The following is a 16,707-nucleotide window of genomic DNA, read 5'->3' on the forward strand; positions in this document are numbered from 1 at the left end:
ATTAAAGACTTAAATATAAAACCAGAAACTGTAAAACTACCAGAAGAAAACATAGTGGAAAAAAGGGAAAAGTTTTCTGACATAAGTCTTGGGAACTGCTTTTTGACTAGGATCCCAAAAGCATAGGCTACAAAAGCAAAAAAAAAAGATATGTGAGACTGTATCAAAGTAAAAAACTACTGCACATTAAAAGAAACAACAGAGTACAGAGATAATCTGCAGAATGGAAAAAAATATGTGCAAACCATACACTGATGAGGAATTAATATCCAAAATATGTAAGAATTCCTAGAACTTGATAGCAAAATAAAAAAAAGCCAATTTTGAAAATGGGCTAAAGACATGAAGAGACATTTCTCAAACAATGTATACGAATGGCCAAAAGGTATAGAAAAAGGTGCTCAACTTCACCCACCAGCAGGGAAATAAAAATCAAAACTACAGTAAGACGTCATCTCATACCTGTCAGGACAGCCATTATCAAAAAGATAAAAGATAAATACTGGAGAGGATATGAAGAAAAGAGAACCCTTGAGTAACAGTGGTGACAATGCAAATTGGTATAGCCAGTATAGAAAACAGTATGAAGATTCCTCAAAAATTTTAAAATAGAACGACCATATGATCCAGCAGTCTCACTTATGAGTATACATCCAAAAGAAATGAAATCAGGATCTCAAAGAGAGATCTGCATCCCCATGTTCACTGCAGTTTTATTTACAATAGCCCAGATACGGAAATAATCCATGTTTAGTCAATGCATAAACTGATAAAGAGAATGTGACACAGATTGATAAATCTATAGAGAGATATAAACATTATTTAGCTTTGAAAAAACAACTTGCCATTTGTGAAAACATGAATGAATCTAGAGGATGAAATAAACCAGACATAGATACAGATGATCTCACTTAAATGTGAAATACAAAAAAGTTGAATTTGTAGACACAGAGAACAAAATGGTGGTCAACAAGGGCTAGTAGGTAGAAGAAATGGGGAGATGTTGGCCAAGGGGTACAAAGTTTCAGTTATGCAAAATGAATTAAGTTCTAGAGATGTAATTTACAGTATAGTGACTATAAATTATCAGCGATCAATGCAAAGAAACAGAGGAAAACCACAGAATGGGAAAGACTAGAGATCTCTTCAAGAAAATTAGAGATACCAAGGGAACATTTCATGCAAAGATGGGCTCGATAAAGGACAGAAATGGTATGGACCTAACAGAAGCAGAAGATATTAAGAAGAGGTGGCAAGAATACATAGAAGAACTGTACAAAAAATATCTTCACAACCCAGATAATCACGATGGTGTGATCACTCACCTAGAGCCAGATATCCTGGAATGTGAAGTCAAGTGGGCCTTAGAAAGCATCACTACGAACAAAGCTAGAGGAGGTGATGGAATTCCAGTTGAGCTATTTCAAATCCTGGAAGATGATGCTGTGAAAGTGCTGCACTCAATAAGCCAGCAAATTTGGAAAACTCAGCAGTGGCCACAGGACTGGAAAAGGTCAGTTTTCATTCCAATCCCAAAGAAAGGCAATGCCAAAGAATGCTCAAACTACCGCACAATTGCACTCTTGACACACGCTAGTAAAGTAATGCTCAAAATTCTCCAAGCCAGGCTTCAGCAATACAAGAACTGTGAACTTCCATATGCCCAAGCTGGTTTTAGAAAAGGCAGAGGAACCAGAAATCAAATTGCCAACATCCCACTGGATCATGGAAAAAGCAAGAGAGTTCCAGAAAAACATCTATTTCTGCTTTACTGACTATGCCAAAGCCTTCAACTGTGTGGATCACAATAAACTGTGGAAAATTCCGAAAGAGATGGGAATACCAGACCACCTGACCTACCTCTTGAGAAACCTGTATGCAGGTCAGGAAGCAACAGTTAGAACTGGACATGGAACAGCATACTGGTTCCAGATAGGAAAAGGAGTACGTCAAGGCTGTATATTGTCACCTGGCTTATTTAACTTCTATGCAGAGTACATCATGAGAAACGCTGGGCTGGATGAAGCACAAGCTGGAATCAAGACTGCCGGGAGAAATATCAATAACCTCAGATATGCAGATGACACCACCCTTATGGCAGAAAGTGAAGAGGAACTCAAAAGCCTCTTGATGAAAGTGAAAGAGGAGAGTGAAAAAGTTGGCTTAAAGCTCAACATTCAGAAAACGAAGATCATGGCATCTGGCCCCATCACTTCATGGCAAATAGGTGGGGAAACAGTGGGAACAGTATCAGATTTTATTTTTGGGGGCTCCAAAATCACTGCAGATGGTGACTGCAGCCATGAAATTAAAAGACGCTTACTCCTTGGAAGGAAAGTTATGACCAACCTAGATAGCATATTCAAAAGCAGAGACATTACTTTGCCAACAAAGGTCCGTCTAGTCAAGGCTATGGTTTTTCCTGTGGTCACGTATGGATGTGAGAGTTGGACTGTGAAGAAAGCTGAGCACCAAAGAATTGATGCTTTTGAACTGTGGTGTTGGAGAAGCCTCTTGAGAGTCCCTTGGACTGCAAGGAGATCCAACCAGTCCATTCTGAAGGAGATCAGCCCTGGGTGTTCTTGGGAAGGAATGATGCTAAAGCTGAAACTCCAGTACTTTGGCCACCTCATGCAAAGAGCTGACTCATTGGAAAAGACTCTGATGCTGGCAGGGATTGGGGGCAGGAGGAGAAGGGGACAACAGAGGATGAGATGGCTGGATGGCATCACCAACTCGATGGACGTGAGTTTGAGTGAACTCCAGGAGTTGGTGATGGACAGGGAGGCCTGGCGTGCTGCAGTCTACAGGGTCGCAAAGAGTTGGACACAACTGAGTGACTGAACTGAACTGAACTGAATACTGCACTATAAACCTGTAACTTGCTAAAAAAAGTAGATGTTAAAGCCTCTCATCACACACATACAAAATGGTAACTATGTGAAGTGACTGATATATTACTTAGTTTCACTGTGGTAGTAATCTCACAATATATACATATAAAAAAGTCACACTGTACACCTTACAAATACACAACTTTTATACCTCAACAAAGTTGGATTATTCCCTGGTAGCTCAGCTCAGTAAAGAATCTCATGCTATGCACGAGACCCCGGTTTGATCACTGGGTCAGGAAGATCACTGGAGAAGGGATAGGCTACCCACTCCAGTATTCTTGGGCTTCCCTGGTGGCTCAGACGGTAAAGATTCCCCCTGCAATGCATGAGACCTGGGTTCGATCTCTGGGTTGGAACGATCCCCTGGAGAAGGAAATAGCTACCCACTCCAGTATTCTTGCCTGGAGAATGCCACAAAGAGTCAACACAACTGAGCAACTTTCAAGGGCTTCCCTGGTGGCTCAGTCAGTAAATGAGGGAGACCTGGCTTCCACCTCTGGTTTTGGAAGATCCCCTGGAGGACAGCATGGCAACCCACTCCAGAATTCTTGCCTGGAGAATCCCCATGATCAGAGGAACCCGGCGGGCTGCAGTTCACAGGGTCACAAAGAGTCGGACATGACTGAGCAGCTAAGTACAGCACAGCAAAGTTGGATTAAAAAAAGAATTTAGGAGTGGAATGATACGATATCTGTCAACTACGTTCAAGAGGTTAGGCAAAAGGGTAGTATATGCATGTGCAGAAAGATATGGAGGCGGTATAGCTAGATCTTAACAGTCAATGACTCTAGTTAATGAAGTAATCAGATACTCATTGTAGTGTACTCAGCTTTGAGACTTGCCTCTCTTCAGCTATGACTTTAAAAATACCTCTAGGGTATACAGGAGCAGTATGTGAATACACCTATATGAAATCATTCTGAAGTTCATTAAGCAAAAGAAAACATCAGCTCACTCCCCAATTAAATTAATAAATTCCAACACAGTGAAATTTGATATTGATATTTTAAATAATTTTTTAAAATTATGAAACCATGTACTTAGCCTTCCCCTCAGTCTCTAATGCTGTAACAGAAAATAGTAACAGACTGCAAGATGTCTTGGGATATGTTTAATCAACTCTTCCTTCTTTTATTTTAGTGCTTAGATTGTTTTTAATTATCTCTGTACCTATACTTCCCTCTCATTAAATTATAGTGCCTAAAGGAGAGGGAATGTGTCATTTATTACACATTTGTCATTTGTCTATATGAAACAGAATCTGACCAACTAGCTGTTAAATATAAGCTGAATAAATGAAAAAGAAGAATTGGACAAAACTATTTCAAATGAAGTGATTAGTTCCAATTACTCTCAGTCTGGAAATTCACTTAAATGCAGTGATTTAAGTACAGAAATGTTCATCCCACTATGATTTGTAATATTAACATTTTAGAAATATACACATAACATTAGGAAAAGAAAAACAAATATAATATGTCTATATAATGCACTTTAATACAGTCATTAATAATGGTATCAAAGTGCATTTAATGGCTTAAGGAAATTTAAAAGAAAGAACACTGCAAATTAGATATATGATATTATGTTTAAAAACATATTAAAAATGCAATAAAAGGAAACAAATTAATAATTCCTTATAAAACTGGATTATGATCTTTTTTCTCTTTCTTCATATACTTCCTATAACTTAAAAATTTTCTGGAAGCAGCAAGCATTATTTTATAACTAAAAAAACTTTAAGAAAAAGAAAAATTTATTTAACCATCTTTTCGAAAACTACCTTCTTTCCTATGACATTCCAATGTCCAACTGCAATGTTTAATCTCCTGAAGAATCTTTAATTTTTATAACCCTATTAATTATAAATCTTTTCATATACAAAGTGTTTAATAATTGAAAAATTAAAATAGGAATTTAAGAAAAAATTCACTATCAAATTCCAGAACAACAGAATGATACCATATAGTACCCAAGCTAGAGATTCAGATACTATATAAACTCTATAATTAGAACTTTCAAATATCTTGGTTTAAATCAAGGCTCTAAAACCTGTTACAAGCTTCCTTAGGGAAGCACAAAATTCTATTTCTCACAGAGTTGGGTTTAACTCCCTAGAAACAAAGCTACATACATTATAGTTCTACTTCTCTACATGTTGCTCCACATTCTTCCATCAACTGTTATCTATCACTTCTGAAGCTTAAGTCCAAACCTTTCTTGCTTCCCATGTTTTTACATTAGGAAAAAGCAGCACTTAGTCACATGTTAAGTATTTTATTGTCTCAATATTTTTCACAACTGACTGAATATTTTACGTACCTTCTTCCATTAACCCTCGGATCTGCTCATCTTTCTCTTTCAAAAGGTCTGCCGTTTCACTACTATTTAATCTAGTAGCAAGTTCTTCTTTTATACTTTTGATTTCCTAATTAAAAAAAAAAAAAAAACACAAATACCATAAAGAATTAATTTCATTCTGGGCATATTTTTCATTTTTTCCATATTCAATTAATTGCATTTTCAGTAACAATCCGTAAGTTTTGTTAACCTGAGTTTATATTACCTTGTTTAATCAAGAGCAAGTAAAGAGCTTTGAAAATGACATAGAAAACTTAAATTCAGACATAAGCAGATTTTAATATGGAAATGTAAATGAGAGTAAATTAACTTTCAACACCCTTTTTGAGTATCTCTACACATATTTTCTACAGTTGAGACATTATTTTTGGAACATTCAACTAGTATATCTCCATTTTTCACTGTATTTCTTTTCCTCATCTGATACTTAAAGTGAGTATTCCTCATCCTCATACTTTAAAATATGTTGCAAAGTGAGAGGAAAAAAACATAACTTCATAAGGTTCAATCTAATTAAGCAGAGATTTAATAGAAACATGTTACGATATTTTATCTTTTGAAACAATGGTGATATAAAGTGTCCTATGATTTAAAATTTTTCACAATGCTTTGAAACTAAACAACAGCTCAAATCAACTAACATATACTAAGTATTTAAAGTATACTTTGTATCCAATATCATTTAATCCTTACAACAGTCCTGGCAGGGAGGAATTTGTACTATTCAACTACACAAGTAAGAAAATTAAGATTAAGAAAGCTTGAGCAAACTTTGAAGGTCAGAAAGCTATAAAGAGGTAGAGTTATAACTTGAACCCAGGTCTGTGAATCCCTAAAGCTTATGCTCTGAACTATCAACAGCACTGCTGTCCATTTTCAACTGCCAAAATTCCATCCATCAAGGTCCAGGAAGAATATCATACCTTCCATCAAAACACTCAGTTCCTCTGATTAAAATCCGTCCTCCACGATGCCATTTCAAATCCTTATTCATCCACCTACTACTATATGTTTGTTGATATTATTTGTCTTTCAAACTAGGAAGGCAAACTCTTCACTTAAGGTAATTCAATTCACCTTTAAATTTCCAATGGATCCTAAGCAGGGAGTTCATACATGGCAGTACACATAAAATGTATTAAAAAACTTAGGACCCAAGGTTTTTCCACCTATTAATATAACTGGTTTGGATCTATTTTAGATCTACAATGCAAAGTGCACTACAGAAGACAAACATTCCTTAAAATCTACTTTTTGTACTGTATTCAGATTGAATGGAGCAAGAACAAGAAGAATTAAGTTAGTTAAGAGTCTCAGGTTACTGTTACTGTCTTAAATGATACTAATTGGAAGTCACTAATTAAATCAGCCAAGCAGACAGAAGTATATCATGTATTTCTTTTCTGTAAAAATATGCACAGAAAAATTATAAATTAACATTGGTCAAGAAAGGGGAAAACAAGCTTAGAAAGGCACCTAATAAGAAATGCTACTATTAACAGTTGAGATACAAGCAATAATTAGTAACCTATTGGTTACCAATTTCTGAAATAGCCAAATTATAAGAAATATTTATTCTAATTACAAGAAAATATTTCTAAACTGCTCCAAATGATAAGAACTAGAACAATGGTTTCCAACCAGGAGTATTTTTGCTCCTGGGGGACATTTGGTAGTATTTTCAATTTTCATAATTGAGGGGGGACTGGGATGGCAGGTGGGTAAGGCAAGACAATACTGTATCTTGTAGATATGGGCCTGGGATGCTGGTAAATCCCCTACAATGCACAGGACAGTGCACTACAATATAAAATCATCCAGCCCAAAATAGCAACAATGCTGAGGTGGAGAATCCTACATTAGAATAAATCAATATTTTATTCTAACATTCAATGTCACTAATCATTAGGAATTTTTACTTTAAAATAACTTTAACTTGAAAGATTGAGAGTGTGTGTGTGTGTGTGTGTGTGTGTGTGTATGTTTGAGGTGGAAGTGAAAATAACAAACGAGAATAATGATAACTTTAAAAATTTATAGAGTACCATTTAGATTTAAGTGTTATTTATTTTGATGGAATTATAATTCATAAAAATTATTCTAAAGATCCTTGCTACACACCTTTCAAGGACTTTACACACAAAGTGTACAAACAAATATTTGCTTAATTTTTTTAAAGTATCAAAAATCTGAAATTCTAAAGGTACTGAAAAATCTAAAATTTAAGTGTTAATATGCTCCATGGTATTCTTTTAATCTTACTTTTTTTCCCAATACCAAAATATTATTAATGCACTCCTCAAAAATATATGTCTCTATAGAGTTAGATTAATATTATTTTAAACTTCCATTACCTTTTTAGCAGCATCTCTCTCTTTGCAGGCTAGCTGAACTTTCTTTTCCGCTTCTGCAATTCTTTGAGTAAACTCATCTTTCAAGGAAGAAATACTGCTGCTCTCTTCTTTCACTCTGATCATTTCACTAAATTTAAAATAATAGTAAGACTGAAAATATGTTTATATATTCCAAAATTGAGCTCAGTTTGCCCCCCAAAAATAACAACATTCTCTTCAACATGCACCTTACTAAAAGAGATTAATTTGAGGAGTGTTAACTTTTAAGAGAAAAATTACCTGCTTATTTTAAAACATTTCAAAGAAAACTCATTAGAAATTGAAAATGTCACCAATATTTGATGTGCAAAAATTAGAAAAAGATAAATAAAACTTGTTATTTCTGAATCTTATTGTGAAACATTTTGCTATTCACCTCCTTAAAGCAAACCAATGCTCAATTTTTTTTTAAACTGTAATCTAAGTTTTCTCTAAATATACCTTTTAAATCTCTAATACTAAAAGATTATTAATAACTAAAAGGGAAGAAGTTTTTCTGTTATTGTTTTACAAAACACCCCTCTTCAGTGCCACTGGTAAAAAAGTAAGATAACTTGAGGAGAAAAGTAATCTCTAAGGGTAGAACTGAAATGCTATTCAATTTTCAGTAATTATAAATAAGTTAAAATATAAAATATTTCAATTTAAAAAACATATTTAAGTAACAACCAAGTGCATGGGCCAATACAAAATGAATAAAATTACTCATATTTGTACTTACTCTTTCAGATTATCATAAGCTTCTTCTAGAAGTGCTTTTTCTTTACTAAGAGATAATAACTGAGCTTCCCTTTTATCCAGTTTCTCATTCAGAAATTCAACTGTCTAGATAAGAAGAATACACAAAAGTCCAACATTTAACTTTAAAACATCATTTTTACATGCAGGTAAAAACTGTAAAGGTCACCTAATCACTATAATAAATCAGCATTGTTTCATAAAAAGAATTAAAAAAAAAAAAAAACACAGTGGACATAGAACAGCAAGAACTCATACACAGTGGGTAGGATGGTATAAATCAGTAGTACAACCAGAAAGCTGGATAGCTGGTGGTTTGGTAAAATGTTTTGGAAAACAAGCAGTATCTAGGTGAAAATCTATATAACCTTTCATGTAGAAAATTCTATTTTTAGGTGTACCTCAGAGGAGAAAACTCTTGCATAACTGTACAAGAACATTTGTAGCAATTTGTAATAACAAAAATGTAGGGAAGAGTGGACATGTCCAGTAAAAGAAGAGAGGAAATTAGATGCAATCAAAAAAGATCAAAGCCTCTACTGATGTTCTCTATGTTATCTGGGTAGTGGACATACAAGTGTTTGCTTCTCCACATTATTTTTTAACCCTAATGTGTAAACTTTTTAGCATGATACACTGCATTTAAAAAATAAAGGTAACTTTAGGGACATCCCTGGTGGTCCAGTGGCTAAGACTCCATGTTCCCAATGCAAAGGGCCGGGGTTCGATCCCTGGTCAGGGAACTAGATCCCACATGCTGCAACTGGAAAGTCTGCATGGCACAACTAAAACCTGGCATAGTCAAATAAAATAAATATTTTAAAAAAAAAAAGTAAAAGTAATTTTAGAAAATCCATAGGCACGTAACTTTAAAATCTCCAGAATATATCAGTATGGTGCTGCTCCTGCTAAGTCACTTCAGTCATGTTCAACTCTGTGAGACCCCAGAGACGGCAGCCCACCAGGCTTCCCCATCTCTGGGATTCTCCAGGCAAGAACACTGGAGTGGGCTGCCATTTCCTTCTCCAATATATCAGTATAAAGCCAAGCAAAAAGAAATGATCAGACTATCTAATTCCTTAGGGCTTACTGAAGCAGTAATACACCTGTGCATGAGGAACAGTGCCTTTTGTACTAAAAAATAAAGTCCTAACCTGATTTAGGTCTAGGTTAACTTAGAAATTACTGACCTCCTAAGAATGGTTCAAAAATATCTTAATAATAAATAGTGTTTCTAGGAATTGAAACTGCTATTATAGCTAGAGACATTTTGTTTGTGAAAAATATTAAACCTAGTTAACGGAATCTGGTACTTTTTGTACATTAAATAATTCAAATACATGACACTTAGAGAACATTTCTTCAAGATATCCTGTATCTCAGAGGAGTCTACTAAAGATGCCAGATTAGAGTCAATTTCTATACCTAAAAATCATAGAAAAAAACAAAACTGTGACTTAATATCAAAAAACTTACACCACTTTCCTTTTGCCTGCCAGGCTCCTCTGTCCATGGGATTCTTCAGGCAAGAATACTGGAGTGGATTGCCATGCCCTTTTCTAGGGGATCTTCCTGACCCAGGGACTGAACCCACATCTCTAGGTCTCCGGCATTGGCAAAAGGGTTCTTTACCACTAACACCACCTGGGAAGTTTTTTCATCTACTAGGTAAAAGCAATTTGTCATTCCTAAGCAACACCTTTGATCCTTGGACATTTCTCTTTTTCATTTATTCATTCAGCTATCAATAGGAAATATCAAAAACAACATAAACAAGAAAACAAGATGAGGCAATTAATAACAGAAAAACATCAATGATCTGAAACCAAATTTTTTCATTTAAGATCTCCCTACAAATAATGTGAACGTGCAAAAAATGTTTGGTGTAAGAAAAATCATGTAACATTTAGATTTGCTTGTGCTCTTCTATCTGCAAAGGAGTTGAAGGCATCTGTTTACATAAGAAGACAGTCCTTTACAAACTGACAAAGAATATATAGCAAAAGACAATATTAAGGTGATAAGAACTCAACAGTAAAGGCCTATGATGGGAATTTTTTATGCTCAGTTATACTGAAATATCAACTTATGTTACCGTAGCTGCCTTGAAGAAATTTCAAATAGCGTCAATAATTCTTCATCTTTAAGATCCTTAACACCACACTTAAATGGCAAAAGGCCTGTCTTTTTTAATCAAGACAAATCATTAGGCATCACTGAACATTAAAAATAAACCAATGATTTAATCTCTGAAGAACATATCAAAAAACCCTCTTCCATTTCTTAGAGTTACCTTGCAGACATCTTCCTTCTCAGAAGGTGCCTCTGGCTGACTTGAAGCTTCAGGCTGCTCAGCCTCCTCAGCCAAGACAGCATGTCCTTCATTTACTGATGTGGAAGAAACCAAGATATCAGGCTGTTCGCAGTTAACAGGAGTTGCACTTCGTCCACTTTCTTCCATTTCTGTTTCCTCATTGGGCATAATTAATGTTTCATTTGCTTCTTCAGGTTTTCCTTCAACAGATTCAATTGTTTTGGTCTTTGGAGTTGAAGAATTAAGTATAATAGGTACTAGAGCATATCCCTTGCCTGACAGTTCATCATCTGAATTGATTTCGCTGACACTACGGCTATCTAATGACTGTACACTAAATGAGTCTATTCTTTCAAAAGCATCAGATGAGCAGCAACTCTCAGTGAGTTTTTGGAAATCATCTAAACGATTATATTCAGGACAAGCAGATGCTGAGAGAAGCTGAAAGGATGTCTGCATCAAGTGCAAGCTTGATTTTGAATCTGTATGCTCTTGTCTAGAACTTGCTGAGCTCTCACTTATTACACTTTCATGATCTAAAACTTCAATATCACTAGTGGTAGAAGTACCTGACGAGAAGGTACTAACAGGAGGAGAAGGTGTATTGCTCTGTCGGTCTTCATGTTTTTGTTCCTTAGGTTCCAAAGCCATGTCCTTGGTTTCTGCTGTGAGAGGCTGTGTAGACATATTAGATACATTTTCCCTAGTTGTTTTCACATTCATAACACTTTCAGATACTTTCAAATGCACTGTTGGCACCTTCGTATCAGATTCTTTAGTAACAGTTTCTTCGTGCTTATCCTCAGTTTTAGGTGACAGAGTACTGACTGCCAGAGTTTCCTTGGATACACATGGAGGAGAGTCCTTTACTTTTGACTCAGTGGCTTCAGTTGTTCTTGACTGTCCAGTGTGCAAGGACTCCTGTAAGGTGCTTTTCACTTCTTCTTCTGGTCGCTGTGATTTAGCTGGTGGTTTTGATACCACTGGACTCTTCTGAATGGTCTGGACATCAGCTGGAGAGAGAAAGGCACTGAAGAAATTTTCAGATTCATCTACCACAGTTCTCCGAACTGGCTTTGTAATTGCTTTAGGAGAGACTACTGGCTGACTCTGAGGTTCAGTGTTGGATTTTAACCCCCAGGTTGAAGTATCCCATCCTCCACTGACAGGGGGACTTATTCCTTTGACAAAAAAAAAAAAAAAAAAATTAAAAAAGAAAATTTTAGACACACATATAAAGTATGCAAATTGCAATAATTATTGTAAGTCAATATAAATACGTCTTTTTAAAATTCTACAAAGTACAACCTATAATTTGTATCTGTTACACTCCTCACTTACAACATAATTAATTAGTTCATCGGTTAACTTTGGGCCATAAAGATGAAAACTGGTATGCATTTGCCCAAGAGGAACTAGGAACAAACATGAAAGACTGGACCTGGCATATGCCAGAAACAAGTATGTTATTCTCTCCTACAACAAATTAATAAAGTAATGGTAGATGTTAATAATCCATGCCAAGTCCAAAATACATACTATGCATCTCACAATAATAGGCAGTATCTTCACTTACAGGTCATGTGGAATCATGAAAAATAGAATCTACCTTCTATATAGTTAGTTTCATATTAATTCTATTCTTAGAATATCAATGATAAAGCATCATTATCAGCTATACAGACAGTAACATTCAACACTGAACCCAAAATACTTGTGACAAACATTCTTTATCAAAGATCAAAGTAAACTAATGGGAACAGTAACTTCTAAAGGACAAACTCATTTCCACCCACTTAATGACAAACTCACTTTCCAAATCCCACTCTCCAAACCCACTCCCTGAGAAACTTTTGTTCTCTTGCTGAACTCTAAATTATGTTAATAATTAGTAGAACTAATTATGTTAATAATTAGTTAATAATAATAATAATTGATAATTAATAATAATTCATATGAATTTCAGAATTGCATTTTTAGAATTATTGCTTTTTGATAAAGATAGCAGTTTACACTAGGATTTAAAAAAAAAAAAAAAAAACCTGGAAGAAAATAACCATCTTCTGGGCAAAAAAGGTAATTGTGTCAGTCATACAAATAATATGTTAAATTATTTTTAACATAATTTATACAATGATAAAAAATGGCATATTTGCTAAAATACTTTTAAGCATTTCTTAAAAAAAAGTAATTGTGTCAGTCATACAAATAATGTTAAATTATTTTTAACATAATTTATACAATGATAAACAAAAATGTCATATTTGCTAAAATTAAGCATTTCTTAAGAAAAAAAGTCACCCATTTCTAAATTCAAAAGTGGCTGAGCAGAATTTATCACATACTGTGAACAATTAGAAGTTGTTGGGCAGAGCACAAGTACCTAAAAGCTCCTAAAAGCTGTCAAGCCTGAAACTAAAGTCTATCCTAATTTAATATGACTTTGGAGGTATGTAGGAAACTTTAGCTTGGGGGTATAGTATTATATCCATTTATTCAGTACAGCAGAACAGTGGGAAAAAAGTGAAAAACAAAATTAAAGATACAAAGGAATGAGCAAGATAAAATGCTCTATTAAATTATGTCAATGAATGATAGAACTCAAATTTCCCAGCTGGATAAAGTTTTACACAAATCGTGGAGTTATGCGATATTCACTTGTGATTATGATTATGCGATAATCATTGGTCATCTTTTAGTGATGGCAACGTAAAACACAGGTGATCAGTGAACATTTATAGCATTTCACTAAAACCTAAACCTATTCTGGAAAACCTATTTTTTTTAAAAAAATGAATCACAGAACAGGATTCAAGTCCCGGGTAAACTTGAACAGAACTTCTTTCTGATACACAGAAAGAAGTATCCTTACAATTAATGTTCTGTCTCTTTCAAAGTTTAGTCATTCAATATGTGGGGTAGCCCGACAAAAAGGAAGTTGAGCTACTCCCACCAAGGTCCTACGCAGTTCAGTTGCTCAGTCGTGTCCAATTCTTAGCGACCCCATGGACTGCAGCACGCCAGGCCTCCCTGTCCATCACCAACTCCCAGAGTTTACTCAAACTCATGTCCATTGAGTTGGTGATGCTATCCAACCATCTCATCCTCTGTCGTCCCCTTCTCCTCTCGCCTTCAGTCTTTCCCAGCATCAGGGTCTTTTCCAGTGAGTCAGTTCTTCGCATCAGGTGGCCAAAATATTGAAGTTTCAGCTTCAGCATCAGTCCTTCCAATGAATATTCAGGACTGAAGTTAACAGGATGATGACATAAACACTTGAGCCAAACCATCTTAAAATGAGGTACCTCAAATTTAGGTCCTGACTTCTCAATTATGTAAAATTAGAAACAAACCAGAAAGAAGTAGTCAGGAATAATTTATTCTTTCTCTTAGAGATTCACACTCCGAAAGAGGGGCCAATCTTCACGCCACACACCAAAAGGATAAACTGTTCCTTAGACTTAACGCCAAAAACAACTGAAGATCCCTGAAAGATAAAGCCCAAGGTCTCAGAGAAAGAGACCGGACTCTGATGGACTAGACTGCGCAGCAAGCCGCAACCGCCGGGCGCGCCCCCACGGACCCTCCTCCTGGTGGAGTGGCCGAGAGGAAGTGACCGCGCGTCTCGGTACCACACTCAGGGCAGCACCTGAACCCGAGGAGCCGTCCCAGGAGAGACGGTCATAACAGAGAACAGGAAGCGCTTGCGAACTCGCACTGCTCGCCAAGTGTTTGCGACTGTTCTTCCCGTCGCTACGGACCGATTTCGATACTGGGTTCTCCTCCGGGGTTCGGAGCACGCAGCGCACCGGGGCTCGGGGGAGGGGGAGAGGGGACTGTGCTCCGTGGTCTGTGGAGCGAGGGCGCGGGGCCACTCGCACGGAATCGGGTCCCCGTCAGCCCCCAACCCGGGGCCACAAGAAAGGAGGGACCCCGGGGCTGGGTTTTCCCTCGGGACCACAGCAAAGCTCAACTGAGAGGCCAAAGCAGCGTTCGGGGCCGTGCTGGGGGCTAGGACGCGCAGGAGTCCGTCGCTCAGCGACAGGCAGGAGCCCGGCCCCCCGCCCCCCGCTTCACCTGTTGGCCTCTTGAGAGACGCCCGCGGGATAGAGGGACGCCGCCGCTCGCGCCCTTACCTGGCTCTCCGTACGGAATGGTCTCGGCCCAAGCGCTCGGCTCCTCTTCCTGGATGTCCAGGACCCTGTCGATGGACTTCTGGGCCTGAGACAGGGCCTGCTTGGCGAAGCTGGAAAGCTGGGAGGCGTTGAACCAGCTCATCTCCCCTCCCCAACCGCCGGCGTTGGCGGCGGTGGCAGCGGCAGCACCGAGCGGGAAGGCCAAGGGAAAGGCCGACGGTCGGGGGCCCGGGGGAGGGTGCACGGAGAGCCTCGCCTGCTTCTCCACTCGGCGGGCCCTGTCAGTGGGAAACCATGACCCCGAAGATCTCCCCCGAGCCCGAGATGTTACCCTCGCCGCTTCCCACACAGCTGAGACGACAGGTCCAACTGCGCAGGCGCTGGCTGCTTCCACGTACACAACCGGCAACTCCGGGAGTCCGGAGTTCCGCCCATAGACGGAAGAACTGAAGAATGTTGACGTCACTTCCGGGAATGCAGGCTCGCCTATAGTTACCGAGGAACGCGGAACGCTTCGTATTGAAACTGGTTCCAGGCGTACAGCGAAAATTCTTCGCCCCGGGATAAACTCTGTGGCTAAACCAGCAGAGACTGATGCCTTAGGGAGGAATAGGCAGGTTTTTTCAAGTGGGTTCCTTCCTGTAAAACAGCTCTCGTACTAAGAGCTAGCGCATTGCCATTAAAAATAGGGAAGTTGGCTATGGCATTTCTTTCATAAAGCCTTCTCTCAAATATTTAAACAGTTGTGTTAACTCGGCCTCAAAGAGTAACTTTGGGTTTGTCTAAAAATACTGCTCATCGTATAAAAGACCTTACTCGGCCCACCTGATCCGAGAAAATAAAAAGCCATCTTCCACAAGGAGGAATTAGACCAAGACACAATCTCCTCCTCACAATACAGGTCGACTCTCAGCTACAGTTGAAACAAACTAGCATTAAGACTAGTACTCTATACCGTGCATATTATTTAAAACACACCTTTTTTGCATGTGCTCATCAAACAAATCAAATTGGTGGCCTCCCTAATCTAGTCAGCAGCTGTTTGGTTAGGCCACCATGTTAAAATTCTATCAACATGTAAAAGATTTCATACAAAAACCCAGACTTCCAGCTGATTTTGAAAAATATGTACACCAACATGCAACAGTCAGCTGGAGCAGTTGCCCCTTTTGACAATTTTCACTCCAGGATGTCACAGTCCCCACTATTCTAATTACACTCCCACTCTCACTTGTTTTTGCCTAATGAGTATTTTACCCCACTGCAAGGAACCATGTCATAAATGAATTATTTTTATTTATTTTTTAGCCAGATTTAAACTCTGCCTGTGAGAAGTTATGATCTTCTCATAATTTTATCTAACTTCTGTAAAAATGTGCATAATGAAACCTTTACAATTCAGTAATGTACAAAGTAGTACTAAATAACTCAATGTAATTTCAAACAACTTTAGCTAACTAGCCTGAGGAAGTGTCATGTTAGACTTGGAAACCCTTCCAAGACTTCTAACTGTGTAGTTTGAGGTAAATGACCTAAATTTCTAAATCTATTCAGCTCTCAGATGAAGATAATATCACATTCTCACAAGGCTACTTACACAAGAATTACCGTTATACCTGTATATAGCACCTGTAAGCTCAATCTGTATACAGCACCTGTAAACTCAATGTGTAACTTTTTAAGGAAATCGTATGAATTTATACCATGTTTTTATAATGAAACAAATTACTTGTCAATATAGAACTGGAAAGAATAAAAATAAATGAAAATCTAACCCAGTGACACATAGTCACAAAGCATTTAACAGAAAACTGCCAGAAAAATCAAAAACAACATGTACTATATGTTCCCACACTAAGATACTAAAACTC

The 16,707-nt window shown here is 37.4% G+C and overlaps 1 protein-coding gene across 1 annotated transcript in view; it reads right to left on the reverse strand.

The window, feature by feature from the left end:
- Positions 1-16,607, reverse strand: part of TMF1 (TATA element modulatory factor 1) — a 32,867-nt gene extending 16,260 nt beyond the window's left edge. The window contains exons 1-5 of the mRNA XM_027523610.1: positions 14,837-16,607; positions 10,683-11,884; positions 8,373-8,476; positions 7,613-7,739; positions 5,220-5,325 (exon numbers count right to left, since the gene is read on the reverse strand). Of these exons, the coding sequence (XP_027379411.1) occupies positions 5,220-5,325; positions 7,613-7,739; positions 8,373-8,476; positions 10,683-11,884; positions 14,837-14,978 (1,681 nt within the window). The 5' untranslated portion in view covers positions 14,979-16,607. The remainder of the gene's footprint in view (positions 1-5,219; positions 5,326-7,612; positions 7,740-8,372; positions 8,477-10,682; positions 11,885-14,836) is intronic.
- Positions 16,608-16,707: the final 100 nt, after the last annotated feature.

Source organism: Bos indicus x Bos taurus, chromosome 22 (genome assembly GCF_003369695.1).
Source record: "Bos indicus x Bos taurus breed Angus x Brahman F1 hybrid chromosome 22, Bos_hybrid_MaternalHap_v2.0, whole genome shotgun sequence".
Lineage (NCBI taxonomy): Eukaryota > Metazoa > Chordata > Mammalia > Artiodactyla > Bovidae > Bos > Bos indicus x Bos taurus.